We start from the raw sequence: 26,525 nt of genomic DNA, 5'->3' as shown, positions 1-26,525 counted from the left end.
GCCATAAAGTCATCAAAGCATCAATTGACACTTCATATTTTTTTTATTTTTTTTGTTACAATTTGAGAATGTAAGCTCAAAATTTCTAGGTGCAATAAAAAAGAGATGTGAGAACCATCTAGATTTAAACTTCAAGAAAATATATACAAGCAAAAACAATCATATTTCAAGAAAAATATTGTAATGTGTGTGTATACTTACATACATACATACATACATACATTATATAATGTATGAATAAAAAATGAATGGAGTGTTAGAGCTTGCTTGGGAGTTCTTTTGCATTGATTTTTATCGATTTTGGGCGACACTGCTTATGAGAGGTTGGAAAAATCAATGCTTTCTTTTGAGCACCAATTTTGGATGGTTTAAAAATCATCCAAAATTGAAGTAACGTAATCTGATTAGTTTTCTCAACCCATCAAATTGACAATTTTTTTATCATTTCTCATATCTTCTTCTAATTTTACCATAAATAAAGTAATTATTTCAAACCAACATACTTTGTTCGAACTTAAAAACATATTAACTAAAAAATTATTTATTTAGATTAAAATTATTATTTCACTTGTAAGATAAAAATAACTTTTATGTAAAATAATTTATTTACAAATAAAAATGCTACTAATAAGGTAAAAGTTTACTTATAAAATATAAAAAGTTACTTCAAAGTAAAAAAATTCACTTCAGTTATTTTAAAGTACAAAATTAATTTATAATTGTAAAGTTTACTTATAAGTAAAAATACTAACTTTAGATATTAATTAATATTTAACTTTAGTTAACTTTTTAAATTAAATATTAACTTATATGTAAAAAAAATAAAAATAAAAAAACCTATAATAATATAATCATTTACGAGAAAACATTTCATATAAGAAACTATATAAATTGAAAATTTCACTGAGAGACATAATTGTAATAATATTTTATTTAAAATTTTCAGAACCGATGGATAATAAACTCTCAAGAACAATAAAAAAAAAGTTGTGAAATAACGAATATACTCTCCTATTTAAATAAGAAAAAAATAAAAATAAAGAATTAATTGCAATCATACTCTCATTTTTTCTAATAAAAAGTGCAAACGAGTCTCAAATTAATCATTTAAGAATTATAAAAAAAAAAAAAAATCTCCTTCTCCCCCGCCCATCCGCCGTCACCGCCACCACCGGTTGAAAATTAATTCCACTTTTTATGTGTGAGCGTTGTTTCTTCTATACCGTATTATGAGCAAAGAACAAAAATTCTTTTCAAAAGAAAATGCAAACTCCTCCTTGCTGAATGAATTTCGTTCTTTCCTCTAACCATTGCCTGTAGTCCCAACACCTTCCGCTCAATGCAGTCTTCGCCTTACTCATGGGTAGGGACGGATCCAGGATTGGATCTAAGACCGGACTACAAAATTTCAAATCAGGCTAATACGTGGAAAAAAAATTACACACAAAAAAACTGTTTTTTCAAAAAAAAAAAGAAAAATGCATTAAAAAAAATAAATTTCTTGGGCCCTAGGGGGGATTATAGCCCAGCCCAGTCCCCCATATCCGTCTCTGCTCATGGGGTATCAAAATCAATTCTCCCTCAAACGACACTAATAAACTTCCTATTGATGTCACCAGCATCTACTTTGCATTCGATGGGGTTGCTTCTATAGCCATCGGCCATTTCATTGACATTCTGTGCTTTTGGCAGATGCAAATTTCCATGTTCGGGCTCGAAAGGCAACAGTGCCGTTCTCTTTGGTCCTGTGAAGGAAGCTTAGGATTTGTTGTTACAATAGCCATCACTTCATATCATCAAAAGAATTTAAAGCTTGTTAACCCTAAATTTTTTTTTCCTTAATTTAGCTCAATTTAGTGTAAAAAAAACGGAAAATGTAGAAGAGAGAGTAGTGGAATGAATGCAGTGATGCTGGTGATGTATACAGTGAATAATTTTGTTTAGTATGATTAGTTCTTTAATCCGGTGGTGGGACAATATGAAGGGAAAGGAGAAGGAAGAAGATTTTTTTTTTTAAACTTTTATAATAACTTATTTGGGACTCGTTTGCACTTTTTTTTTAAAAAAAATTTGGGGTATAGTTACAATTAGTTCTTTATTTTTCTTTTTGTTTATTTAAATATGAAAGTATATTCATCATTTCACGCTTTTTTTTTTAATTAAGAAATTGGATGTAAATAGATGAAATGGATAATTCCCACAATGAAATGTTGAAATAGGGATGAAAATGCAAAAAAAAATACAATGTTTGGACATTTTGCACAGTGAACTCCATACGTAATGACATTTTATGCGAATAACCCTTATAAATAAGATTTTAGTTTCTTTTATATTGTCCAATCTACCTTTACAATTACGAGATAATTGGTTTTTTCTGCTCTGCATAATAGATGAAGAAAGTGAAGCCAAAGATATCCAAGCAACCATTGGATTTATCTGCTGTCAAATGATCAAGCTGCATTGCAAAAAAACCTCTCCCTAATTACAAAGAAGTCAGTAAAACATCTAACTCTCTCATGCTAGCATGGTTTGATTTGTTTGATTCTTGTGATAGTATTTTGGTGTTCAAAGCACTCATTAACTAATGATGGACAAACGAACTAGTTAAAGATGTGCTTTTTCTGTTGACCCAGCTTTTCTTAATGATTACATGGGCAACAAATGCTGGTCCACTTGTATTCACGTAAGCAAATTCCAACAAGTTTTGGCCTGAGACTTGGTCGGAGGACTATATCATATATGTACATGAGAGATGTTTTATGATGCGTGATAAAAATGTTCAGACACCGACAGTATGTTTAGAAATGATTGCATAATAATAATCAATCAACAAACTCAACTAAATTAAGATAATTTAAGCTCCAACAAATAAGAATATGAAATAAGCAAGAGATAAGACAAAGAGTAGCTTTAAGTGTAAAGAGCTGCATTAAGAACAAATATTACAAGAGCTCCTTATTTATAGTATTCCAACCTAGGTGGTTGTCGTTTGATTGAAACTACGTGGCTTCATCTCCCAGGCCAAAGTCACTGCACTCAGTCATCTACGTATTTAATATATTGATAACGAGTTAGCCACCATAGATCCTAGGCTAACAGTTCTAACATTCATTATTACGAACTTACATCAATCGTTCCTAAAAATTGCTTACAAATCCTTTAAAAGACAGTAAAGGGCTTCAATCAAAGGGAGCTTCGGATGGAGGGATGGCTTCCGCTAATTGAGAGAGAGCTTCAGCCATCAGTGTGAGGAATATTGGGGAAGGAAGTGTATGCTCCTTTTTGACTTGTTATCTGATCGAATGTTGACTTTAAGCTCTACGTGGTTTATGGTGTGGTCTTCGACTGGAGTCTCGATGTGGCGAGGTGTAACAACAGTCCTCTAAGTCTCTGCATGACCATTGATGTAATGCATGGACTTAAATATAGAAGAAAAAACGTTGGGAGGCAATGTTGACACCACAATAGTCCCCTAAGTCTATATATAAATATTTATATTATAATTAGAATTTAAAAATAGAACAGCCATGAATCGATTGGGGTACTTATAGAGAGAGTTGTCCGAAGTTGTGTGAAAATCAAATTTTGGAAGAGATAGAGCATCAACTGAGGAACTTAATCTGAGGCTACTTGCTCCAAAGTGATCTTACATCTGAGCCCTTGTTGAGTTTATAAATGCCGAAGCTGATGTGGTGTGCCCTTGTTTTTTGCTGAAGCAACAGTGAGTTAATTTCAAAGAGGCATGTTTTTTGAAGCGTTAGGAACGTCCTTAATTGTTATGCGCAAATAATTTGTCAGCTCATACATTTTCAAGAAAAGACAGTTGGGACGATTCGACTTTTACACACACAACCATCGCCGTATTTAATGAGTGGTGATGAATGTAGTAAACGGTTTTCCTGAAGGACGGACATGTAGGCGCGCGTGACTCCGACTCTCTCGATCTGGACGATGAAATTTGAAATGACAAACATTATGGTTGGTCTAGATTGAGCCTTAGATCGACTGTTGGATGGTTCGGATCGAAATCCAATGGTTGAGATTGATTACCCTCACTATAAAAGGCTATGGCTAAGGAAATACATTGTTTACTTTGGCAAAAAGGAAAATCAAACCTTCAAAAAGCTCTCGACCCTTTTTTGCATTTTGTCCATTGCCATTCGAAATTTTTTGGCCAATTCTTTAAGAAATTCGGTGAGTTCTGTCCTCGTTTCGTTAAGCTTTTTCTATCAATAGATTTTTTCTTTCTCCTTTAGAAATGTCTTCTACATCTTCTAAGAGAGGTAATCAAACATTAGGACTATAGCTGCTGAGATGGGGGCTACCTTAGCCACTACCGTCGACCTTGTTACACCATTACAGCTAGTCAAAGTGTCTTGCCCATGCGGAAGGGTCACATAGATTATGCCTTTGTTTGATATCCATCCTTTGGAAAATAAAAAATAAAAAAAAATTTCTACAGTGTTTTAACATCATTTTAATCACATATTCTTCAATAAAATAATATTACACATCCAAATTTTTTTCTTATTTTTTAACTACACATTTCCTATCAATACACTATTCAAAAATTCAGTTTTCCACTCAAAATGGGGCTCAAACAAGGGCTATGACTTGAGTTAGGGAGCAGCCAAAATTCCTTCAATCATAATTGCATCATGCTTGGTAGATTTGAGGGAAAAATATTGTATTCCTTACAGCATCGAGCTCTTAGCCCCTTCTCCTGATGAGCAAGACTGCTTTCCTAAGCTGGGGTACGTCGTCATTAGTGAGTTTCTTCTGAAGCGAAGACTTCACTAGTCCCTTCATCTTTTCTTTTGGGCTATTCAAAGGTCATACGAGTTGGTGCTTAAACAGCTCATCCCCAATGCTTGTGCCTAATTAGTGGGGACCTATTTTTTGGAAGAAGACCACCCTTGGTGAAGACATGCTACTTCAAGTCTTCCAGACTATTTTCCAAGTTAGGGTTTTGGAGAAAGAGAATTCCAAGTGTTGGTACTCTCTTTGTCCTTGGGATCACACTTCCCGTTTGTTATAAGCCTTCCCTCCTTCATCAAAGGATGGAAAGAGCCTTGGTTCTGCAAGAAGAGGCAGTGGCAGGCGTGTGAAGGTGATATGGCTCCTCAAGTGACAGTTCTAACTACCTAGTTCTACTGTTTTGGTAATGGAATTAATTCTGACTTTCGATGTGTTATTGGGTCGATTGAACACTTCAAGCTAACTGAAACTGAGTTGGTTATAGTTGAGGATATTTATCTCCATCCCCTATCTTCCAGGGAGTTCGAGCAGTTAGTGTTGCTTGTTGATTCTTTGAGGAGTTCGGACTAATGAGTCTTTGTCTATCAATGTTATGCTAATGACGTTTGTCATTGTTTCGCAGAAAAATTTGAGAAGAGGAAGTACCCCATTTCTATTGAAAGAGCAAAGTGACTATAATCGAGTTTCAATCAAGGCATTCTAAGTTTTATAAAGCCTATGCTTCAGTCACATGTCACCGGTGGATTCTGGCTGGTAAGTGTATGAAAAGAATAATGTTATGTAGCCCCATTGTGATTGCAACTCCAGTCTAGGTGACACTAAATGATAGGCTAAATGAAATGTGAAATTAAATTACTCATTTAGTTTCACTTAGCACTTAATGCCACACTAGCACTACCTAGAATAGGTTTCAACCCCAATGAGGTTAAATAGCATTACTGTTATGAAAATATATTGTCTGACTTGTTATGAAGTTAATAATAAAGTTACGTCAACAAAAGAGCAAAAAGGATATATTAGTAATGCGATATAGATGATATAATATAGATTTAAGTTTTTTTAATACTGCTGTTGTGAAATGAAGATGATAACGGATTAATCCAATACGACTTTGTTTAAGAAAAATAAGATATTATAGCCATAATGTAAAGTAAAGATCTCAAAGACACAAAAACAATGTAATTTGCGAAGTAAATAAGATTTTATTATAATATGGAAAAAGAAAAAAGAATACAAAGATTTGTATTTACAATATTTCTAACTTGTTTCAAATCATAATGAAGAGCCAACTATATATAGGAAAAAATAGGAGACGTTCAAACCCTAATAATGGAGAGTTGTAATTGAAGTAGAATGCAAGAAAACTCTTGAAAATTCGAACACAAACCTAGCTAGATAAAACTACCACTTGAGAAGGCGCCTAGCGCCAGGTTAGCAGCCCCCAACTTCTCAACTTTTGATGTTCGAGTGTCCAGCTAGCCTCAAACTAGCGAAAATGCGGCGAAAACACCCTCCAGTCCATAATTTCAAGATCTTCAAGTGCAACAAAAATTCAACCTCAATAGGACTTTAGAATAGAACTTCAACTAGTATTTGTTAAGTAAACTTGAATAGAATTCCACAATAGCATTCAAAATAGAATTCTTCTTTATGTGTACTTGAATTAGAAATTTCAATTATCTTCAACAAAGAATTCAGGTCACTTCCAAATTCTAACAATGTCCACTTTGACACGAATTTCACTGCAATAAATAAAATTTCATAAAAGATTCTCCATCGGGAGACAAAATTTACTTTAAGGAATAAACTTGAACTCTTTGATGAAAAACACAAACTTCTCCATCAAAAACTTTCAACCTGAAATATTCTCCACCTCTTCTACCCCCAACTAAAGGAAAAAGTGATTATCACCAAACAAGGCTGAAACAAGTCTTGTAACAGAATCACAACTAAATGCATCAGAATAAAGATATTGGCTAGAATCAATATCTTTTCCCACATTCAAAACATCAACTAATTAGTAGAATCGTACCTATGTGAAGTATTATGGCCAAAATGGGTTTGTTACTAGCAACTGAATATAATGACACCACCTATACTGGTCGTAAGGCTAATTTACCCGTATCTTCTAAGTTCAACTGAGATGTATTCTTAAAGAAAATCACAAATTAGACTCCAAAAGTGCATAATCCAACTCCAAATCCACTTGAGTTCTTAAAATATGCTAATTGCTCAAAGATTTTGTATAACACTGCAGGATATATAAATGAAATTTTCTATGTCCCTTTATTAAAACACGGGCTCCTTTACTAACTTTTAGGACTTCACCTTAAACAATATACATATACCCTTTTGAATCAAGAGTATTTAAGGAGATAAAATTTCTCTTCAGATTTGGAGCACGTATCACTATATCAAGTACTCTAAGCATTCCATCAAACATTTTTATTCTGACCCAGTCAATGTCAGCTATCCAACAAGGCGCATCATTATTGGTCATCATAACACCTTTTGAAACTTCGTCATATGTTGAAAACAAATTTGACTGGAAGACATATGAAAAGCACAAGCTATATCAAGAATCCAAGCTTCATCAAGTTTGGACTTGTAGTCAAATATAAGTAAAAGCTCTCCATCACTGTTAATATTTTCTGCAATACTTACTTCCCTTATAGTGTCTAATTGTTGTTTTATGGTCAACTTTAATTTATTCTACAACTTATAACAATTGTTTATCAAGTGCCCCCTTTTCCTACAATATTTACAAACTTTGAAGTTAAATTTTAACTTATCCCTTGCACAACCACCGTCAACAATGTGACGAAATCCATGACCCTCAAATGCTACAAAATGCATAATCTTTTCCTTCATATATAGAGCATCATGGACTTCTTTGATGGAGAGTGTCATGACTTTATAAAATCATATCTCTAAAAGACATGTATGAAGTAAGCAATAAAAACAATAAAATCAAGGGATAATTGCAGTAGAAGCTCCAAACCCTTTAAACGCTAGTAGACTTTTCCATAACCTTTCATTTGTTGGAGTCGTGACGTCACCCCAAATTTAAACGTTGCATCTGAGGCCCTTTTGGCAATCCCAAATCTTTTTCATCATATTTGACATCTAACGTTTCCAAACCAACAAATATCTCCTTAAAAGTAACTAGGTGGTCCTCAAGAGATGAACCTTCTGTCATACAATGAGAATATAGACGTTATTCAGATACAATTTGCCAGTAAGATTTTTTGTCAGCATAATTGCTCTAATTTTAACCATAATGTAGCGGCTGACTTCTCTTTCAAAACATCTTGAAGAATATTTTTTGAAAGATGAAGATGTATTTAACATAGGGACTTTCAATCCTTCCATTGTTTCTCCCCAGGAGTCCAAGGTGTGGGCATCTTGTCAGATCCAAACAATGCATCCTCCAAATCCATCTGAACGAGTACTGCTCGCACCTTTACATATCACAAAGAGAAACCGGTATTGCAATGTAATAGCCGAATATCATACTTCATAGTTGACATTACGAAAAATCAAGTTGAGCTATTAACTTAATCAAAATCTAGATCTTCCCAAGAATTTCAAAACCGAAAGCTCTTATACCAGTTTATTATGAAATAAAAATGATACTAGATTAATCCAATACCACATTGTTGAAGAAAATAAGATATTATAGCCACAATATGAAGTAAAGATCTCAAAGACACAACATCAATGTGATTTGCAGAGTGAAGGAGATTTTATTCTATTTTGGAGAAAGGATACAAAGATTTATGTTTACAATTTTTTAACTTGTTCTAAATCATAATGAAGACTCAACTATATATAGGAAAAAATAGATGACATCCAAACGCAAATAAAAAAAAAAAAAAACTGGTCAAAACGTGAGAACTGGCCTGGGCCAAATAACATCGCCGATCAAGCAGGTGGCTTGCGCTAAGCTAGTAGTCCTTGTTGCTCGAGCAGTAGGCTAGCCCCATGTGGGCGCCAGCTTTCTACTTTTGGTGCTCGAGCGTCTAGGCTAGCAAAATGCAAAGAGAACACCCTCCAATCCATAATTTCAACATCTTCAACTCCAACACAAATTTCAACTTCCAATGGAATTTCCAAATAGAATTTCAACTAGAATTTACCAAGTAAACTTGGTTAGGATTCACAATAGAATTTTTCTTATTGTGTACTTTAATTAGAACTCCCAATTATTTGCAACAAAGAATTAGAATCACATCCAAATTCTAACAACTGTCTTGTATTTTAGAGTGTCCCTATAAAAATGTTACTGTTTCTTGGTAAATGATATCCTACAGTTTCAAATCTTTTGATGATCAAGAAAAGTTTATGATCCTTCTGTTGATTAATCATCACGAACCATAATAACCTCCATGAAGTTCAGATTTTGGAAACTAAGCCCATGTCTAAACACCATTTTTTAAAAACTCACTTTTCTCCAAACTCAAATTCAATCACACATTCTGTAAACTCGGAACTTTTTCCTACTTTTTAACAATACATTTATGAAAAACCCTATTGCAAAATCTATTTTGTCAAAAGCAAAATGGGGGTTAAATAAGTTCTAAATTTACTTATCCCTTTATAACATGTTTGGTAAGTATGACTTAACAAAATCATAGAAGATTAAGTAGTAAATTTATTGTTCATTGTAGCATGCAATCCTTTTATGTACTAAACATGCTTTTAATGTTCTACGAAGATGGCTGTTTATCTTTTTCCAGGGAGTAACTAAAAATCCTGAACTTTTCAAAGAAATAGGTGGACTCGAACCCAAGATTGTAATGAACACAATCTTTAGAATCATGACCATGAGTTTATTTTTTTATTTTGTTTATTTTTTTTTTAAACCTAATTGGAAACTATATTAGCTTGGAACATGTTCTAATAACTTGCGACAACAATAAATTAATACTTGTTCTCAATAATTTTTGGAAGCAGCTACTTAATCCCTTTTCACTAAGTTCAATTCCCTGTTTTTAGAATATGCCATATTGTTAATATTGCATTATTTTTGCAATAGGGTCTTCCACACATATTGTGCAAGACTCACCTTTCCATATCATGAGGAAACTATCGTTCTTGTGGATGAAGCGTTAGACGAACATCCAGCAAAGTACTTCGCTCAGGAAGCAGGGCTTAGTGGTGGATGGAGGGGTTTCAAAATTGATGACGAGTTAATCGACGGCGATGCACTGGTTTTCCAACTAGTTTCTCCTACGACATTTAAGGTAATCTTGGGGAGTTATGGTTACATTCGATTTACTTGTGTGAATTATTAATAACTAGCTTAAAACATGGAGGTACTAAAATGTAAAAATTGCTTGAACCCAACTTTGTAAACCCAAGGCTTACAATTTTCTGTACATTGGATAGCTTACGATAATGTTTCTACCAATACAGATGGCATAGATAAACTTATGGGTAGTTGGCGTGCAGTATTAGATAGGACTAAACCATGCGTATGTCAAGATTTTAGCCCCCGTTTAGTACAGATTATGTAAAACTCATTTTTAACCATACATCTTCCCAATAAAATAATTTTACATGTATACCCATAACTTTTTCCTACTTTTTAATCATACATTCTTAAAAATAAAAAATAAACAAATCACTTTCATAATATTTATTCTCAAAGAATCTACATCAAATGGGCACTTAACTTCATTTTAATATTGTCAAAGTGCTATTGATCTAACCTACCAAGGATGCCATTTAGGTTAACTTGCACAAGGACAAATAAGTTGCCCTTTTAAGAGACATTAATTTTTGAAATCGATTATATCTTCTGAAAATATATTAAACACCATAAAAGTTTCCTAAACCTTTTTTCTATTTCAATTTCCATTATTTGGCACAAGGTTTAATTGAATAGCAACATGCAAAGAAACTCTAGAAACAAAATAGATCAATTTATCAGCCAAATTATCATATGGTTAAATAATGTGTGTCTTTATTTTAGTTTTGCTTATTTTAATAGGAATATGCTCTCAAATTCCTTCTATATTTCTAAACTAAAATCATATTTATTGACGCTTATATTTTTTATACTTTGTTATTTTTCATCATATATGTTAAATGTAAAGTTCTTATCATTCTTATCATTTATTTTTATTATGTGCAAACTTCACGTTGACGTTATCAGAGTTAATGAAAGTGGGGATGGTGATAGCTTCCTTCTACGTTACTTCGTACTAAAGTAAGACAAATATGAAGGTACCATGCTCGATATGAGTTACATTTTTTTTTTTTTTGTAAAAATTGTAGAAAATACTAGAAACTCTATTCTCATGGAATGTCTGGAATACATAGGGTTAAAAATAAAAAAAAATAAAAAAACAAAAAAAAAACAACAATATGATAAAAATTTGGGATATTTTAATGCATATTCTACTTAGCAGGCGACTATTTGGCACGCAGAGTATGCAAGTTACTATAGCCCTAAAGTTGTTTTGGCTTGCCTTTTTTTCCCCTTCCTTTTGTAGGGCTAAGCATATTAATCGAAAAAAGGATCTTCCGTGTATAATTTTTGTATAATTTTAGAGTCTACTACTTTTCGTTGTTTATGTGGGATTGGTTTCTTGAAGATGCTTTAACATTCTGATTGAATTATTAACGTTTTTCTCGATTTATAATTCTAAAATTATGATTGTCATGTAATAATTGTTGATAATAAAAAAATATATTAAGCTTATTTTACAAGTTTTTACTTTAATTTAATTGTTTGTAATGATCTAATTATCTCAGATCGCACATGAAAAACTTATCTTGTGATTTATTTAACACTTAAACCTTATAATTCGCTTGTATAGTCAATTTTACTCAAAAGTGATGATCACAATTTGCAGGCAACTTCATATACTGGGGGAATAATATTGAGGTTAGGATTATATGGTTGAGCAATTCCTTCATTCTATTGGTTATGCAAAAAATGGGCCATCGTGAACGTCGATTTTGAAGACGTGCAGATATTAATGATCTAATTATGTCTAATTATATTCTACTTGGGAAAGACTTCCCTTGTAATTTTATAAGCACTTCCTCTCGATAGTTTTAAATGTGAGTTCTACCCGAAACTTATCTATTTCCAGTAGCATGTTTTTTGTCAACTTCCCCTAAGATCAGATCATTTAAGACCGAATTAAGAGCCTGTTTGAATCTCAATTTTTTCGCGAAAAATACATTTTGAAATAGTATTTTGACAAATAATGTATAGTTAAAAATAAGGAAAAATTTTGATTTTGCATGTAATCTTATTTTATTGAAACTTGCATAGTTACAAATAAGAAAGAAAAACATATTTTAAAAATAATGAGAACCAAACAATGGCTAAATATGTCTATCTTTGCTAAAATTGAACGACTTGGGTTCGCAGTTACATATATAAATATTCAAGTTACCTTGAGGTGATTTTATGTCTGTTTTTTTTTTTTTTTTTCTTTCCTTTTCTTTTCTTTTAGGACAATATTTATTGGCAAATTATCATATAGTATGAATTTTTCTTAGAAAATAAATTAATTAATATGAATTGAATATAAGAGATGGGAAGCTTTAAAAGAACAGTGCTAAGGTAGAATATGAAGTTAAAATATACCAAACATACACTCAAAAAAAATACTGCTTTTTTTTTTTTTTTTTTTTTTTAAACATTTTGCTCTCCAGTCCAAATAAGGAAGAACCAAAATGAAAATCTTATATATTGTAATGTATATAGTAAAATCCAGTCTGCCTATCAAACACGCACTCGATAAAAATATCAAGCAGAAGAGTGGCTGGCATTATTCTCTCATTCCCTTTTATTAAGAGGCACACTAAATTGCATCTCCTAATTCTTGCAACTATAAGCAAAAACTTCGACAGGTACATTTGCTCATAATTTTGACAATTGTTGACTAAATGACGGGTCAATGCACACGACAACCTGCAGTGTTTTTCAATCACGGTATTAAAGTATCGATCTAGCAATCAAAACTGTAAGCACAAAAAATTGAAATGAATTATAAAGTGAAAGAAACTGTCTTGTGATAAAGAATGAATACCTTGCCAACACTTTTTCCAGAATGAAGATAGTCAACTGCATCAGCCACCGAATTAACGCCTAAAAATGGTTTCGGATCGACAGCAACCTGTCATGAAGAGATAAAGCAAGTCTCATGAAGATGTGTATAAGCCCAAATAGCTTAATTCATTTTATTGTTCACTCCTGTTATCCCAAATATGTCCATAATGACCCAGGTAGTTTAATCCGATTCAAGAATAAGTTAAAGAGAACTCATTATATTGTCCGTTCTTGTCCAATATGTATACAAAACATGTCCATAATGACCCAAGTAGTTTAATCTATTCAAGAATAAGTTATTGAGAACTTGCACAGCGTGTATGAACCAAAAAGTGCCAAGCAAATGTATTATACCTTGAGCTTTCCCAAGGAGTAAAGATCATAAAGCTTATCTAGATGCTGCTGCCAGAGGTAAGCATATTGTACTAAGAAAAATCCAGCCTGAAAACATTAGACATCAAGCCATTAAAATTCCATAAGACATAAAATATCACATGCTCGTAATTCAATAATCATGAGATATTTTTGAAACAAAACGAAGTTCAAAGTGAACGAAGGTGCAGAGGGAGGGACAAAATATCTTCAAGTCATATTTTGGAAATATATGGACATGAACAATGGATCTTATCATTTCCTAAAAGGATTAAGACATTCAGTTTGGAGTAAATTAAGTTGGAAGGCTATTTTACAAGGCCAGTAACATTGGCCTTTGATCAAAGGCAATTTGCTAAGGACAACGTTAGGTGAAATGGAGATTCTACTGTGTAACAGAATCAAAAGGCTACTGGGATAAACATTTACAGATTAATATTTGAAAACAGTAGGAAATATAAAGACCATAGCATATTCCAATAACAGCTTTAACAGCCGTGGAAAGGCAGAAAAAAACAACGATAATAGACAGGGATCAACATAGTGAGCAAAGTAGTAGGACAAAATTCTATATTCAACATCCTCAGTAAACTAATAATACATCCAAGCAGCTAAGTAGCAGCATTCGTTCTTACAAAAAGTGAATAAAAAAATATCTATCTGAAAACATAATTACACCATGAACTGAAATTAAAGCCAAATACTACTCAAAAAAGATATACAGTATTAACAAGGAAAATGGAAAATGGGCACCAATTGATTCTTTGATAGCAACAAAATCAGAGCAAGACAGAGGATTAACATGTAAAATGTATAAAATATCGATCACATACCACAGTCTGGCTTTTGTTCAGAATCTTTTCACATAACCCAGTATAATTTCGTGGCTTCCATCCCTGTTCTCCTTGATACTAAAACCAGATGAATATTTATCAAAAGTTTGAAAAATGAATTGGAGATCAAGAATCAAATGATAAAGAAATTTGTTTCCTTCAAGCTAAGTAGCAGTCTAAATTTAAGATGGTCAATCAAGACTGATGCAAACAGATTGAAATACACACTATATATGTTCAGAATCAAGTCCAAACCTGAGAAATCATTCCAATCACAACAAGTCGTCCATATCTTGCCAAAGCATTCAAGCATAGATCAAACATTTCACCACCAACAGACTCATAGACAATATCAACACCTTCAGGGAACTCAGCCTTTAGTACCTGGATACACAACAAGAACATGCTTGCAATGCTGGAAGATCTTAAGCATTTATATTGTTGTCAATGGATAAACTCATATGATTAAGCATTTGTATAGACATCCCATTTCCCCTCCCTTTCCTGAAATAAAAGGCCATCCATTTGTATTGAGTACGTCAAGAAAATCACCATATAACATAACCTTGGAGCTTCCCTTCTATGATTGATCACAAAAGTTCTTTTTCTTCTGATTCATATTTTGATGTGGAACTTCATGGGTAGTAAGTCCTCAGGCTTCCCTCTCATAAAAATCCTTAATCCGTTTTTAGGATGTAAGTGTGAAGCTCATGACAAACCTTTAGGTAACTGTTCTTTAAATATCAATCCTAATATTCTCTAAGACCAACTCTAGACTTGTTAACGATTGACTCCCTTCATCTTTCTTTACAAAAGAAAAGAGGGTGACCCAGCACACCCAAATGCAATGTTAGGTAACAAATATATATTGACCTTTGAACCTTTCCTAATGAGTTGCAAAATTGTAAAATCCCTCAAAAAATCTTCAATTCATCTATTCTTTTGCCAAAGGTCCATGAGGTTTCACTTCCAAAAAGTTGGCAAATTAAAATAGTACAAGTAGACCTTGTTCCCACACTGGAAAAGAAGTAGGAAAACCATGTCAATTCTTGTGGCCACATGGCAGTCAGACAATATTATTATTGCAAAATATTCTAGAATCCGGGGAACTTGATTTCATATATTTTTTATCAAAAGAAATAAAAGACACATCAACTTGTGTCATATTGTGTGTGTATATATACGTGTGTGTGTGTGTGTGTGTGTATAGAGAGAGAGAGAGAGCGAGAGAGAGAGAGAGAGTCTGAAGGTCGAAACTTGGAAATTCTGAAGCATTTTACATCTAATCAACCATTGGTCTAACTCTCAATAGGATAAGGTTCCATCCAGAACAAAAGAAAAAGGAAAGAAAAGACGAATCCGTACGAGAGTTAAGGACCTAAGATATACAGAGAATGCTTCTTCACTATCCAAGGAACTCATCTTTTTACATTATTGCAGTTTTATTTCTGAGTCACAGCATTGAAAATATCTTCATGTGGTAAATTTGAAGGCTCTGTGTTTTTTCAACCAAGCTTCTTTACCAGGAGAACAGCCATCAATTCTGATAAAGATGTCAAAAGGAAAATTTAATAGGACAGAGCTTTAATGAGCAGTGGTCCCCCATACAGTGACGTGACTATCATGTATATCCATCATATCACGACTTCTAAAAAGGTAGGACAAGAAAGCAAGAGATTATTCCTAACACAAACATAAGCTTTTGGATTTGTGCATGTTTAATCAAAAGGAATGGACAACATCATAATAAAACAATTGTATGTAAACCCAAAGCAAAACTCAAGCTTTGACATGCTAGAGTGTATTATGTTTTTTTCACCTTTCACATCTTTGCTATTTGGCCACCACATATGCAAGTGCAAAGTAAGAAATGAACAACCAAATTCTTCAAGATACGTACAGTTTTGATATTTTCTTCCTTATAGTCAATAACTCGATCAACTCCTAAACTTCTCAAAAGCTTGGCCTTTTCTTTGCCTCCACAAGTTGCAACAACCTTCTTTCCAGCTAGTTTAGCAAGCTGCATCAAGTAATAGTTGTTATAACCTCATTTGTGCTGCAGAAAAAATGACTAGAAAGGAATGTTATTTCTCAATGGCACAATTTAAGAGATATTACACATTCATGGTGATGCAAAAGACTATGTGGAACAACATGGAATAAGAAATCTAGAAGAAGGAATCTTATTCAACTCAGTGCGTGAACAGAAACAGTGGAGGAATATATAGATGATGGACATTGGAGCAGTGGTGGCAAGGATGCTTTGCTGCAATCTAGTAGCAAGAGCTCACAACATGTAAAGGCCACTCCCCAGGTAAAGCTGTATGCATTAAACCTATCCAGACCAAGTAGCTGGAACCTCATGGATGGATGTTTCCCTCAAATAAAGGAGGTGATCAATCAAAGTGAAGGCCAAAAGAAATAGGGATTGCTTCTCTGAAACAGATAAATAGATTAGGCATCAACGTGCACACTGCTATTTTTTCCAAGTATTATTGGCATATGGTAATGCTGACAATATAGATGTAGTAAATTATTAGATGGATATCCATGTCATCTACAACTATACCTGCACAGCAAACTGCCCGGTGCCTCCTGCAGCAGCAGTGACGAGAACTACTTTTCCTGATTCCATTTGTGCCGCCTACAAAGTTAGCAAATGGGGAAAGGCTTAGCAATATAAATGGTCCAGTTGAAGTACGTCATCCAAATAATAAAACACATAACCAATAAGTTGTACTCACAATACGGAACATTCAGAATCGCATGAAAAATAATAACAAGTACGAGGAATATAAAAAAGGAAAGAAAGAACAAAATAATGTATCTCAGATGTGTGAAGAAAAACCTTTTCCAAAGCAATGGAAGCTGTCAATCCCGATGTGAGCATGGCAACAACTTCCGGATCTGGTCTTGCCACAGGAAGTATGTGTTTTGAAGGTACCTAAATTACACGTTTATGCATATTATCACCTCAAGAAATATGAAAATATAAAAACAGAACAACAGAACCGAGTCAACCAACCAATCTCAAAGTCAAAAAAAATTATAAATGTGTTACCGCGGTGAATTCAGCGTAACTTCCAAAAGTCATTATTGCAGCCGGAGTGCCAGGCTTTAAGTTTTTAACAGAATCGCCTACAGCAGCAATTATTCCCACTCCCTGAATCATAAGACAAGATTACATTTGTGAACCCACAAAAGAATCGTTTGATCTCGTAAAAATCAAAATGTACCTGACAAAAAAATATAATGAACTAATATGGATAGAAAGATCACTGATAAAACAAATAGAACAAGCACTAAAAGTGACTATTCCATCATGAACTACTTCTTTCTGTCAATAGACCATTATGTTGAAACTCCCAAAAACTGACGCATCCGCAACCAATAAAATGATAAGAGTCTTGAATTAAAATGATATAATAAAATCCCAAGAAAAAATTGAAACTAAAAACAGACAACTTAAAGACATTTAAATCTAATTCAAGTGTACAGGAGTCTTATGAAGATTGCATACACGGTACGTAGTAAAACTTTACAAATATCTAAAATAAACAACAATATTTTGTCCATTTGATATATTAACTTCTAAGTCTGATGATAACCAACATGTAAAATGTTAGTGATAAGTTTGATTGAGTGAAATGCACATACATAGTCATGCAATAATCTTTGGGCAATAGATGGGTCTCAAATTTTGAGATAAAAAGTTCAGATATTTAAGTGATGTTCAAAAGAATGTTATGGAAGATCATATGACTAAACAATTTTAAACCACATGCAAATGGTAGATTCAAGGAGATAACAAGTTTGAAGGAAGATACAGGAGCATCATATGTCTCATGCCATTAATCATACAATTGAAGTGGAAGGTCTGAGAGATACAAGTGTGGATGTATCACTCATGTGAAGTGGAATGGCTAAAAAATTTTATGTATGATGGAGAAAAAACACAAGGGCCATAAATACGATGAAGTTGTATCATATGTGCAACATAGAAAGAAACGAAAGTTGTAAATCTGGAAGCTGATTTGCATTTACCAAGTGTGCTATGTTTAAGAGACCATAGGTACAGCTTCTTATAATACATTTGATGTGAATTTTGAAAAGGTCATATGAATGATAATTTGGATCATATATCTGAAGAGGTAAAACAAAGAAAGACCAGACATATAATTGGTTGCATAGGTAGTTTCAAATGTCATTTCTTGATGATTCAGAAATTAATTGAAGTATTTGAAGACTTCGTACATTAACAGATATTATCAGAATCACAGATCCAGATCAAGACGATAACAAATTGTGCTTAGAAGTCCAACAGACATTGTGCAACAACAGGAAAGGCAACCAAAGAAGACTTCATGCAGACTCTTATTTGTTATTACTGTTTGTCACAATTCGCTATTAAAAGTCCATATTTTTCCTATCTTGAAAGCTATGCAAGCTGTTAGTTTATAATAGATAATAAACCTAGATGCTTCCGGAAAACTCTAATCACAAGATTTTTAAAATGAAAGAAAGAAACAATATTATTTGAGTTGTAAAGTGTTAAAATTAGTCTTTTGTGAAGACACCCTCTGGGCGTAATCTGCAAAGAATATTTTCTTTTCTCGTTCTGTGATTCTCCAATCACTGTGAATATCTAAGCTTGCCTCTTCCTTAGATTCAAGTTGTTGTAGTGCTGTTGTAAGTAGGTTTCTGAGCCAATGAAAAGAAACGAGAGATTGTTGTTGCTGAACTGGTAAACACGAAAAGGGAGTCTTCAGAAATGAATGTAGACTCATGATCAACCGTCATAAATCTGGCGCTCTCTTGTCATCTTTTTACTTTCTGAAACTTCATATTTATTAATTCGATCGTACAGTGAAGATTTTTAAAGAAGAAACAAACAGATTTTGAATAAGCAAGCAGCAGAATAAAATCTTGTAAAAATAAGAATAGTTGTTTAATGTCTTCACCCCCATCCCACCCTCACCCCTTCTACCCTCCAGATTAAACCTGTCAGCTGGGATTAACACATATTATAGTGCTTGATGCAAAACCTTTGCAAACATGACACTGATACTATGATTAAGACGTCAATTTGGAATGGAACTAGTAACAAGCCAGAAACAACATGATTTAACTTTACGTCTTTATAAAGCTTGAAAAGGTATTCGAGTAAGTACAACCACACAGTTCATTATTATGTTCCGGGAGGAGGAGAAAGGTAAAAAGCTCTAGTTTAGGATAAGTACACAAGGGTTTGAAACAATCCAAAATATGAAGCAAGTCATTCATTTCAAAAGAGAAGGAGAAGTTACATTATTAAAATAAAAGTATGACATTTTAGCATTCCATATATCTTAACAATGGATGGCAATTTGAGTGCAATTAAAGCAATAAGAGTAGGAAGGAGCATGAGGAATTACTGGTAGGGGCACTTTCAGAGGATCAGTGCTGAATGTAAAAGCATAAAAATAAAAGTTGTTTAAGTACACTAATTTACTTCACAAATTAAGCTAAAACTTAAGTTTTTTCTTACCTCAAAGCCAGCATCAAATGGAAGACGGGATTTGATGTCCTTTATGTCACCACTAAAATACCGTCCTGAGCTAAAATTCACCTGTTATGATATGCTCTCAGTTAGTGCACATGTAAAGATGCTCCTCATCGTTATGTATGTGTACACCAGGTAAGTTTATTCCTGATAATATTACTTAAGCTAATAAGGTTTAACCCAATAGAGCCAGCCAACACCAAAAAATAATAAATAAGCAAGTAGCAAAGTGTAACTACATTGGAAGAGCCTTAAATCTAAATATTCCTAGATATAATATAATCTACAATGTACGTAAAGATGCTCCTCATCATTATGTATGGTACACCAGGTAAGTTTATTCCTGATAATATTACTTGAGCTAATCAGGTTTAACCCAATAGAGCCAGCCAACACCAAAAAATAATAAATAAGCAAGTAGCAAAGTGTAACTAAATTGGAAGAGCCTTAAATCTAAATATTCCTAGATATAATATAATCTAAAATGTAGCTATGTTGTGCAACGTACATGCATTTTACACCCATATAGGGTAAGGCTTGTTATTTCTAATCTTTTTCAAAAATATAGGATACCAAACTTTAGGACATCTATTTGAATCACAAAAATCAAATTATAAGACTAACAAACTTACATCACTAGCATTAACACCGGCATAAATGACTTTCAAAAGCACATGATCAGGTTTGAGTGGTAATCTCAATGGAGCACGTATTACACTGGTAGCCCCACGGAAATCATGATTCAATGTGTGGACAACTCTAGAGAACAAGATAAAGAGACTCGTTAAAAACAATCAATAAATGATTTGGTAAATGTACAAAAGAAGTGAAATAATTGCAACAGTGATTTACGTGAAATTTTAGCCTCATGCCTAAATACGGTTAAACATGAATAGATTCAAGAGCATCTCTGCGGAGTAATTTTTACACTAAAGCCACAAAGATCCCAATAAAAGCTGCCAAAAGTTATAAAAAAAAATGTTCTTTCTGCATCAAAACTGAAAGAAACAGAAAATTTAAAATCTAATTCATCAAGAGTACGTCTGCAACATACATGAGAAACTATTCTGTACTGATTTGGTCATATTCAACATGTTGAAAAATCATTAAAAGAAAATTCAATGTGGAGGCAAGAATCCATAAAATATTTTGTAAGAAAAAAATGAGCTAAAACGTAATCATCACAATACTACCATAAGGAAAGAGGAAGTAGTTGCACAGAGTTGCTTGGCTCCTTCTAAGAAAATGTTCCACAAACAAGTTAAATAAGCTAGTCTTGTGTGGATTTCAGGACTCAGTTTCTTGCATATAATGACCGTAACATATAAATATCAAAATTTTCAACTCTTCCATTAGAGCATTGCATAATTCTTTATGATTGACCAATGCCTTCTTGTGTCCACAAAATGGTTTTATTTCAAAGCTGAGGAACAAACATAAGAAGATGACATAGATTACTTCCACTCTTGTTAATGCAAGTAACTGAATTTATGTCTTCTTACATCTTCTCAAAACTTTGTGGTATTTGAGTACTCAATGGAGAAATAAATGAAGACTTTCTCCTAGATGTTAAAGGGCGCACACGGTATTTTGCTTCTTCTGCAGGAGTTGGCCAATACTCTAAGCCCCTTCGCTTAGATATCCACAAGCAAGCCCCAGCTTTAGTCTCATCAGTTATAAGCTCAAAAGCACCTGCATATTTGACAATTAGACACTCATAGCTAAAAACAGAGGTTGCAATACAATAATCGAAAAGGGTAAAGCATAATGAAAGATTAATTTTCAAATAATTCTTTAAATGCAATAACAAACAGTATCTTCCTTGACATGCATGATGGTATTACATACACATCCCTTATATCAATGAAGTTCGATGATATGTAGGGTGCAATTTTGAAAAATTAATTGCAATAGTAGTTACCTTTCACTAACATTTCCATTGGCAAGAATCCTCCAATTAGATCGATAAAATTAGGATCCACTTTTGAGGCCAACTCAGTTTGCACAAACTGCAGGCAGAAAAGGGTTAATAATTATTTTTTATAGAAAAGATTAGAAATCTTAAATAGTATTTTTAGCAACAATGCTGAAAAGCTTCATGTAATAGTTTAGATAAAACTATAAGTTGCTGAAATTATAATAATATGATAGACATGAGTGGCGGATAAGTAGGCAGTAGTTGTGTGTCTTAAAAAATATGTGAATAAAATTAATGTTTCCCAAACATGCATTCATAAAATCGCTTGCAAATCGCTAACACCATCTTCTTAATCTCAATAAGAAAGCTAAAAATTTTTATGTTACCAGGTAGTATGGAAAATCATCATGCTAAAGAGTGAACTCACTATTAATCGATGATAAAGCTATAGTCCCCCCCCCCACCCCACCCACCACCACCAACCCTCATCCTCGCCAAGTTTCATCCATACCTGGCCAGTCTCCCATTAGCATATCACTCTAACCCTTAGATCACAGCCATTCCATCAGCTGATGTTGCTATCAAACAACCCCAACTTAAAATTAACAACCTTCCTCACTGAGCTAACCTTCAAAACCAATAACTAAACCTCTTCTCCTACTAAATACGTCATATTAACCAATTGATTTGAGGTGCTTCTCAGTAGTAGTAAGTGTAATTTGAGAAGCTTTGGGTGATATGCAGTGAGAGTTGATGGAAACTTTTGACTTCTGAATGATTATAATGATTTTGGTTCATCGGAGTGAGTGACAAATTGTGGTCCTTTTTCCCATTCTTCTAATTTCAGGTTCATTAATGTGTATGGTTGGTCACAGTGGGGGAAGAGGAAATGGTGGTCGTTCTGGTGATTTTGAGGGGTTGTCACTCAAGGTGGTTGTTGTTTGAGGACGATTTTTTATGTTGGCTTTCTTTTTGGCAGTCTTTTTCCTAAAGGTTCTGAGAGGTGGGGACATTGATCCATTTTGGCCTCAGGCTTTGGCCAGTGCCATCCTGGTTTTTTTTATAATAGTTGGTTTCTTTAAGGCGGTGGTGCTTTCATTCCTTCCCCTTTCTTCGTAGGAAACTGCATTCAGAAGAACTTTGCTGTGGATGCAGAGCAGCTGTTTATTTTAAGGGGTTCGGATGCTCATTTTGTTGCCAAAGGGTCAGATACATGGTTGCTGAGGAAGTAACATTGCCATAAATTTTGAGACTTAAAAAATGAACTGGGAATGCGAATTGAGGCAGGTAAGTATGTTGACATGGTTATTAGAATTGAGAACTGAAGCAAAATATATTGGGAATGAATGAGTAAGTCCAAATGCAGCCGTACATATTAAGAAAACTGAATAGAGGAATTAAGAGGATAGAAAGAAAAAAGGCATTTGCAGTTATTAAGAAAAATCAAGTTTTCTTACCGTTAACAGTATGCAGCTCTTGATGAACGAGCAGGATTAAGCCCCCGTTTGTTTCCCATTATTTGCCCGTTAAAATGAAAAATATGACCGCTATCCATCACATCAAGCCACCATATTTGACTTTCTATTTCTTATGTGAGGTCCGTAACGGCTATATTTTTCATTCTCATTCTTATATTAATGTGGCTCAAACGGGACCTAAAAGTGATGATCGACTTGAAGATCTGGATATAATTATCTATTAACGTCTCTAAAATGCAAGAGGTGCAGTTGTATCACGACCTCCTCCCTAATATTTTATGAGTCGATAACTACAGGTCAGTTGACAATGCGAAAAACATCTCTGTAATCGGGGATGACAATTAACTACTGCTCCCTACAACAACATGATTGATGCAGGGTATCTCTATTATTTTTATTATTAAGGAAGAGAGTGCCACATGTACAGGGATGGTAAGCCTCAAGCTGCTAATGGCCTTTTAGTCCATCCAGTCTCCATTCCCAAATAAGGAGAGGTTTCTTTTCAGATAACCCCTTGTCCTAACTCTTCTCCAAGTCAAGTACAATAGACAACTCGATCTCGAGCTCCTAAGACTCACATTGCTGAGAACCATTTTTGTTCCACACTATGTTAGACAATGTATCTATCTACCCTTTCGGCAACTCTGGGACTCTATTTGTTGGTCAACATAGATATAGAGACTAAACCACAATGAATGGTACTTCCTTTTGGGCTGTTGTGTGCAAAGAGGTATTCAGACCCCGCCACAACAGTTCATGTCCAACCTGTAACATCAATGAAGGTATCTAATATCTCAGCCCAATTATTGTTGTACGTTGCAGATGTGTCATTAGAAAAATTAAATAGAGGTTACCTCAGGGCAAAGCACATTGATACGGATCCCTTGACGCTTGTAAAGAGCGAGGGATCTGGTGAACATAACCACACCACCTGTGAAATTTCTTATCATCGTCAGAGCAAAAACATAATGTAGATCAATTAATTACATTAAGAAAGAACTGACAGATAACAATGCATAATAGAGACCTACAAACCTTTGGAGGCAGAGTAGATAGGATCACCATACATTGGGTAGAGCCCCGACGCAGAACCAACATTAATGATTACACCAGGCTTTTTAACCTGTTGCATGGTTTGAATCTGCAACCAAATCAAGATTAATATGCCGTTATCACCAAATTAGAAGACCCGTGAACATGGAAAACATTCCAGAGAAAAGACACTTCTTTAACGTGCAGACCTACAAAAACTATCTCCACATCTGTTTCATAGGTGCAACTCTCGAAGGTCCTCTTAACTACAATAACCATCAATCTACTGAAATTACAAACTCGAGCATGAATTATAGGAAACCTTGAACATTCAAAAATAACACCATCTTAACTTAATAAAAAGGTGTATCTATTTCAAGCTGAACCTATTGAATAACATAAGAATTTCAGTTTCAATCAACTGGTAGAACGTAAAATAATAAGAGACTTTAAAATACTTTACAGCGAGACGGGTGCAGTCAATAACTGCAATAAGATTGACATTAACAGTGAGTCTCCAAGATTTAGAACCATCAGTATTGTCCTTGTTAAATGGAACCGGATTCGCAATCCCCGCATTGTTAATACAGAGATCCAATCCTCCATACGTCTCGACGTGCTTCTTGAAAGCCGCAGAAAGTTCATCTAACCCAACAATCAAACCAAACATATTCAGTATTTCCCTAATCGGTAAAAATAAATAGTACAATCTACAAAAATTATGTGCCAATTTAATTGGTGAAAGCGAGAAAGATTATTAAGGATAAAATCATATATTACGTAAATACACAAATAATAATCAACAGACTTGGGCTATGTATCAGGCTTCAAAAAGTTCGATGGAAAATTTTAACGCAATCGAGCAGTCCAATTTTAAGATTAGTGTTCTGAAACGAACATGTTAATAAGATGGAACCCGAGACTCAACAAAGCATCACTTACTTGCATTAGTGACATCAGTTTTGATGAACATAGCCGGTGGAAATCCCAGTTCAGAGTGGAACTTGGAAACTTCATTTGCAGCAAGTAATGCAACGTCTTGTCCTTTATCAGAAAAATCGATTATAGTTACGAAAATTCCTTTGCTTGCGAGGGCAAGAACAAGCGCTTTGCCGATGCCTAGTGCTCCGCCAGTGACTAAAGCTGAAAGACCAGGCTTGATCTCCATTTTTTATGCTCGAAATGGAAAGATTGATAAATGAAAATGAATTGATTGATTGATTGACTAAAGCTGTTGCTACTTTTTTGCGCCTCTATGATGAAAACCGTTAAAATGAATTTTTTTTTTTTTTTTCGAAAACGATGAATTTTGGGCTTCTGGGATGATGATTTGAAAAGATTTAAATTTACCTATAAAATATTTTATTATGAAAATGTACTACTATTCCCTTGTTTGATTCTCAATCTTTTGAAAATTCATTTTTTTAAAACTCATTTTCAAATACGTTTTCTTCAATATAATATTATTATACGCAAATTCAAAATATTTTTTAATTTTTAACTACATATTCTTCATCAATCTACTATTCAAAATACATTATTCCTCTAAAATGGAGATCAAACAAAGGCTAAAAACGAGCTTGAAAAAATAAAATTAATAATTATTAAATAGAAACTCTATTTTTGTACTGGCGGATTTTTCTAAATGGTCTATCACTATTCATTCTTGTCAAAATGTCTATAATACCCTTAATGAAATGGCTTGTCATATTTTGCACAAAATATCCTGATTTATTAGGATAGTTCCAAAATTCTTTTATTTCTCTTATTTCGAATTTTAATATAAAGTTCCATCCTTTGATCTAATAAATTAGCATAATTTGTAATATAATTGTCATATAATTCTTTAAGATTATCATATTCTTTAGATGACATATCAATAGTCTCTAGTTGAGAAAAAATACTTTTTATTTTTTCTAATAGTCTTTCTAACAGGTTATCTAATCCCTTAATTATATAGTCTGGCATCGTATAGATAATTCCTTATAAAGCTTTATGATAATAATAACATGATAGATAAGTTTTTGCAAACATGATAAGTAATAATCCCTACGATTCTTTCAAGATATTAGAAGAATTCTTTCTAAATTTAACAAAGACAATAATTTTACCTTACTTTTGATCTTAAATCTGTATTCTTAGAACCGAGTGACCTTCAAACTCTGAATCTGCAAACTACTCCTTTAAACGGTCTTTTGCCTCAATGGGAATTCTGTTATTTCAGCTTCTTGCCATCACTGTATCTTTTCTTAGAATTAAGAATAAAGATTTTAAGTAAAGAAAATTCTCTCTTTGTTAAAGTAAGAAAAAAATTATCTTCTTCAATCTGTAAAAAATCTATGGGATAGAAAGTTTAGAAACTCATATTTTTCTGATATCAAAAGATCGGGATTTTATTTTTATAATGATTTATACAAGATTTATATTGTATACAAGAAGTTTCCAGAAAAACTGGTTTTGAAGAAAGCTTAAGGAAAGAAAATGATTTCCAACTCGAGATAATTCATTCTTTCCCCAG

At 33.5% G+C, this 26,525-nt stretch overlaps 1 protein-coding gene across 1 annotated transcript; it reads right to left on the bottom strand.

The window, feature by feature from the left end:
• Positions 1-12,441: 12,441 nt before the first annotated feature.
• Positions 12,442-25,294, bottom strand: LOC111398671 (prostaglandin reductase-3-like). The gene is made up of 17 exons (XM_023025694.1): positions 24,950-25,294; positions 24,471-24,652; positions 24,011-24,116; positions 23,830-23,906; positions 21,501-21,588; positions 21,082-21,271; positions 20,212-20,338; positions 19,565-19,645; positions 17,099-17,200; positions 16,886-16,981; positions 16,607-16,681; positions 15,938-16,057; positions 14,293-14,421; positions 14,038-14,115; positions 13,187-13,273; positions 12,813-12,899; positions 12,442-12,694 (listed from the first exon to the last, which is right to left on the bottom strand). Exons 1-17 carry the CDS (start codon positions 25,173-25,175, stop codon positions 12,644-12,646), a joined length of 1,902 nt encoding a protein of 633 aa, XP_022881462.1. The 5' UTR covers positions 25,176-25,294; the 3' UTR covers positions 12,442-12,643.
• Between the last annotated feature and the right edge of the window lie 1,231 nt (positions 25,295-26,525).

Source organism: Olea europaea, chromosome 8 (genome assembly GCF_002742605.1).
Source record: "Olea europaea var. sylvestris chromosome 8, O_europaea_v1, whole genome shotgun sequence".
NCBI classification, from domain to species: Eukaryota; Viridiplantae; Streptophyta; class Magnoliopsida; order Lamiales; family Oleaceae; genus Olea; species Olea europaea.
Note: the sequence above shows the minus strand (reverse complement) of the source record. Positions and strands in the feature narration are given on the sequence as shown.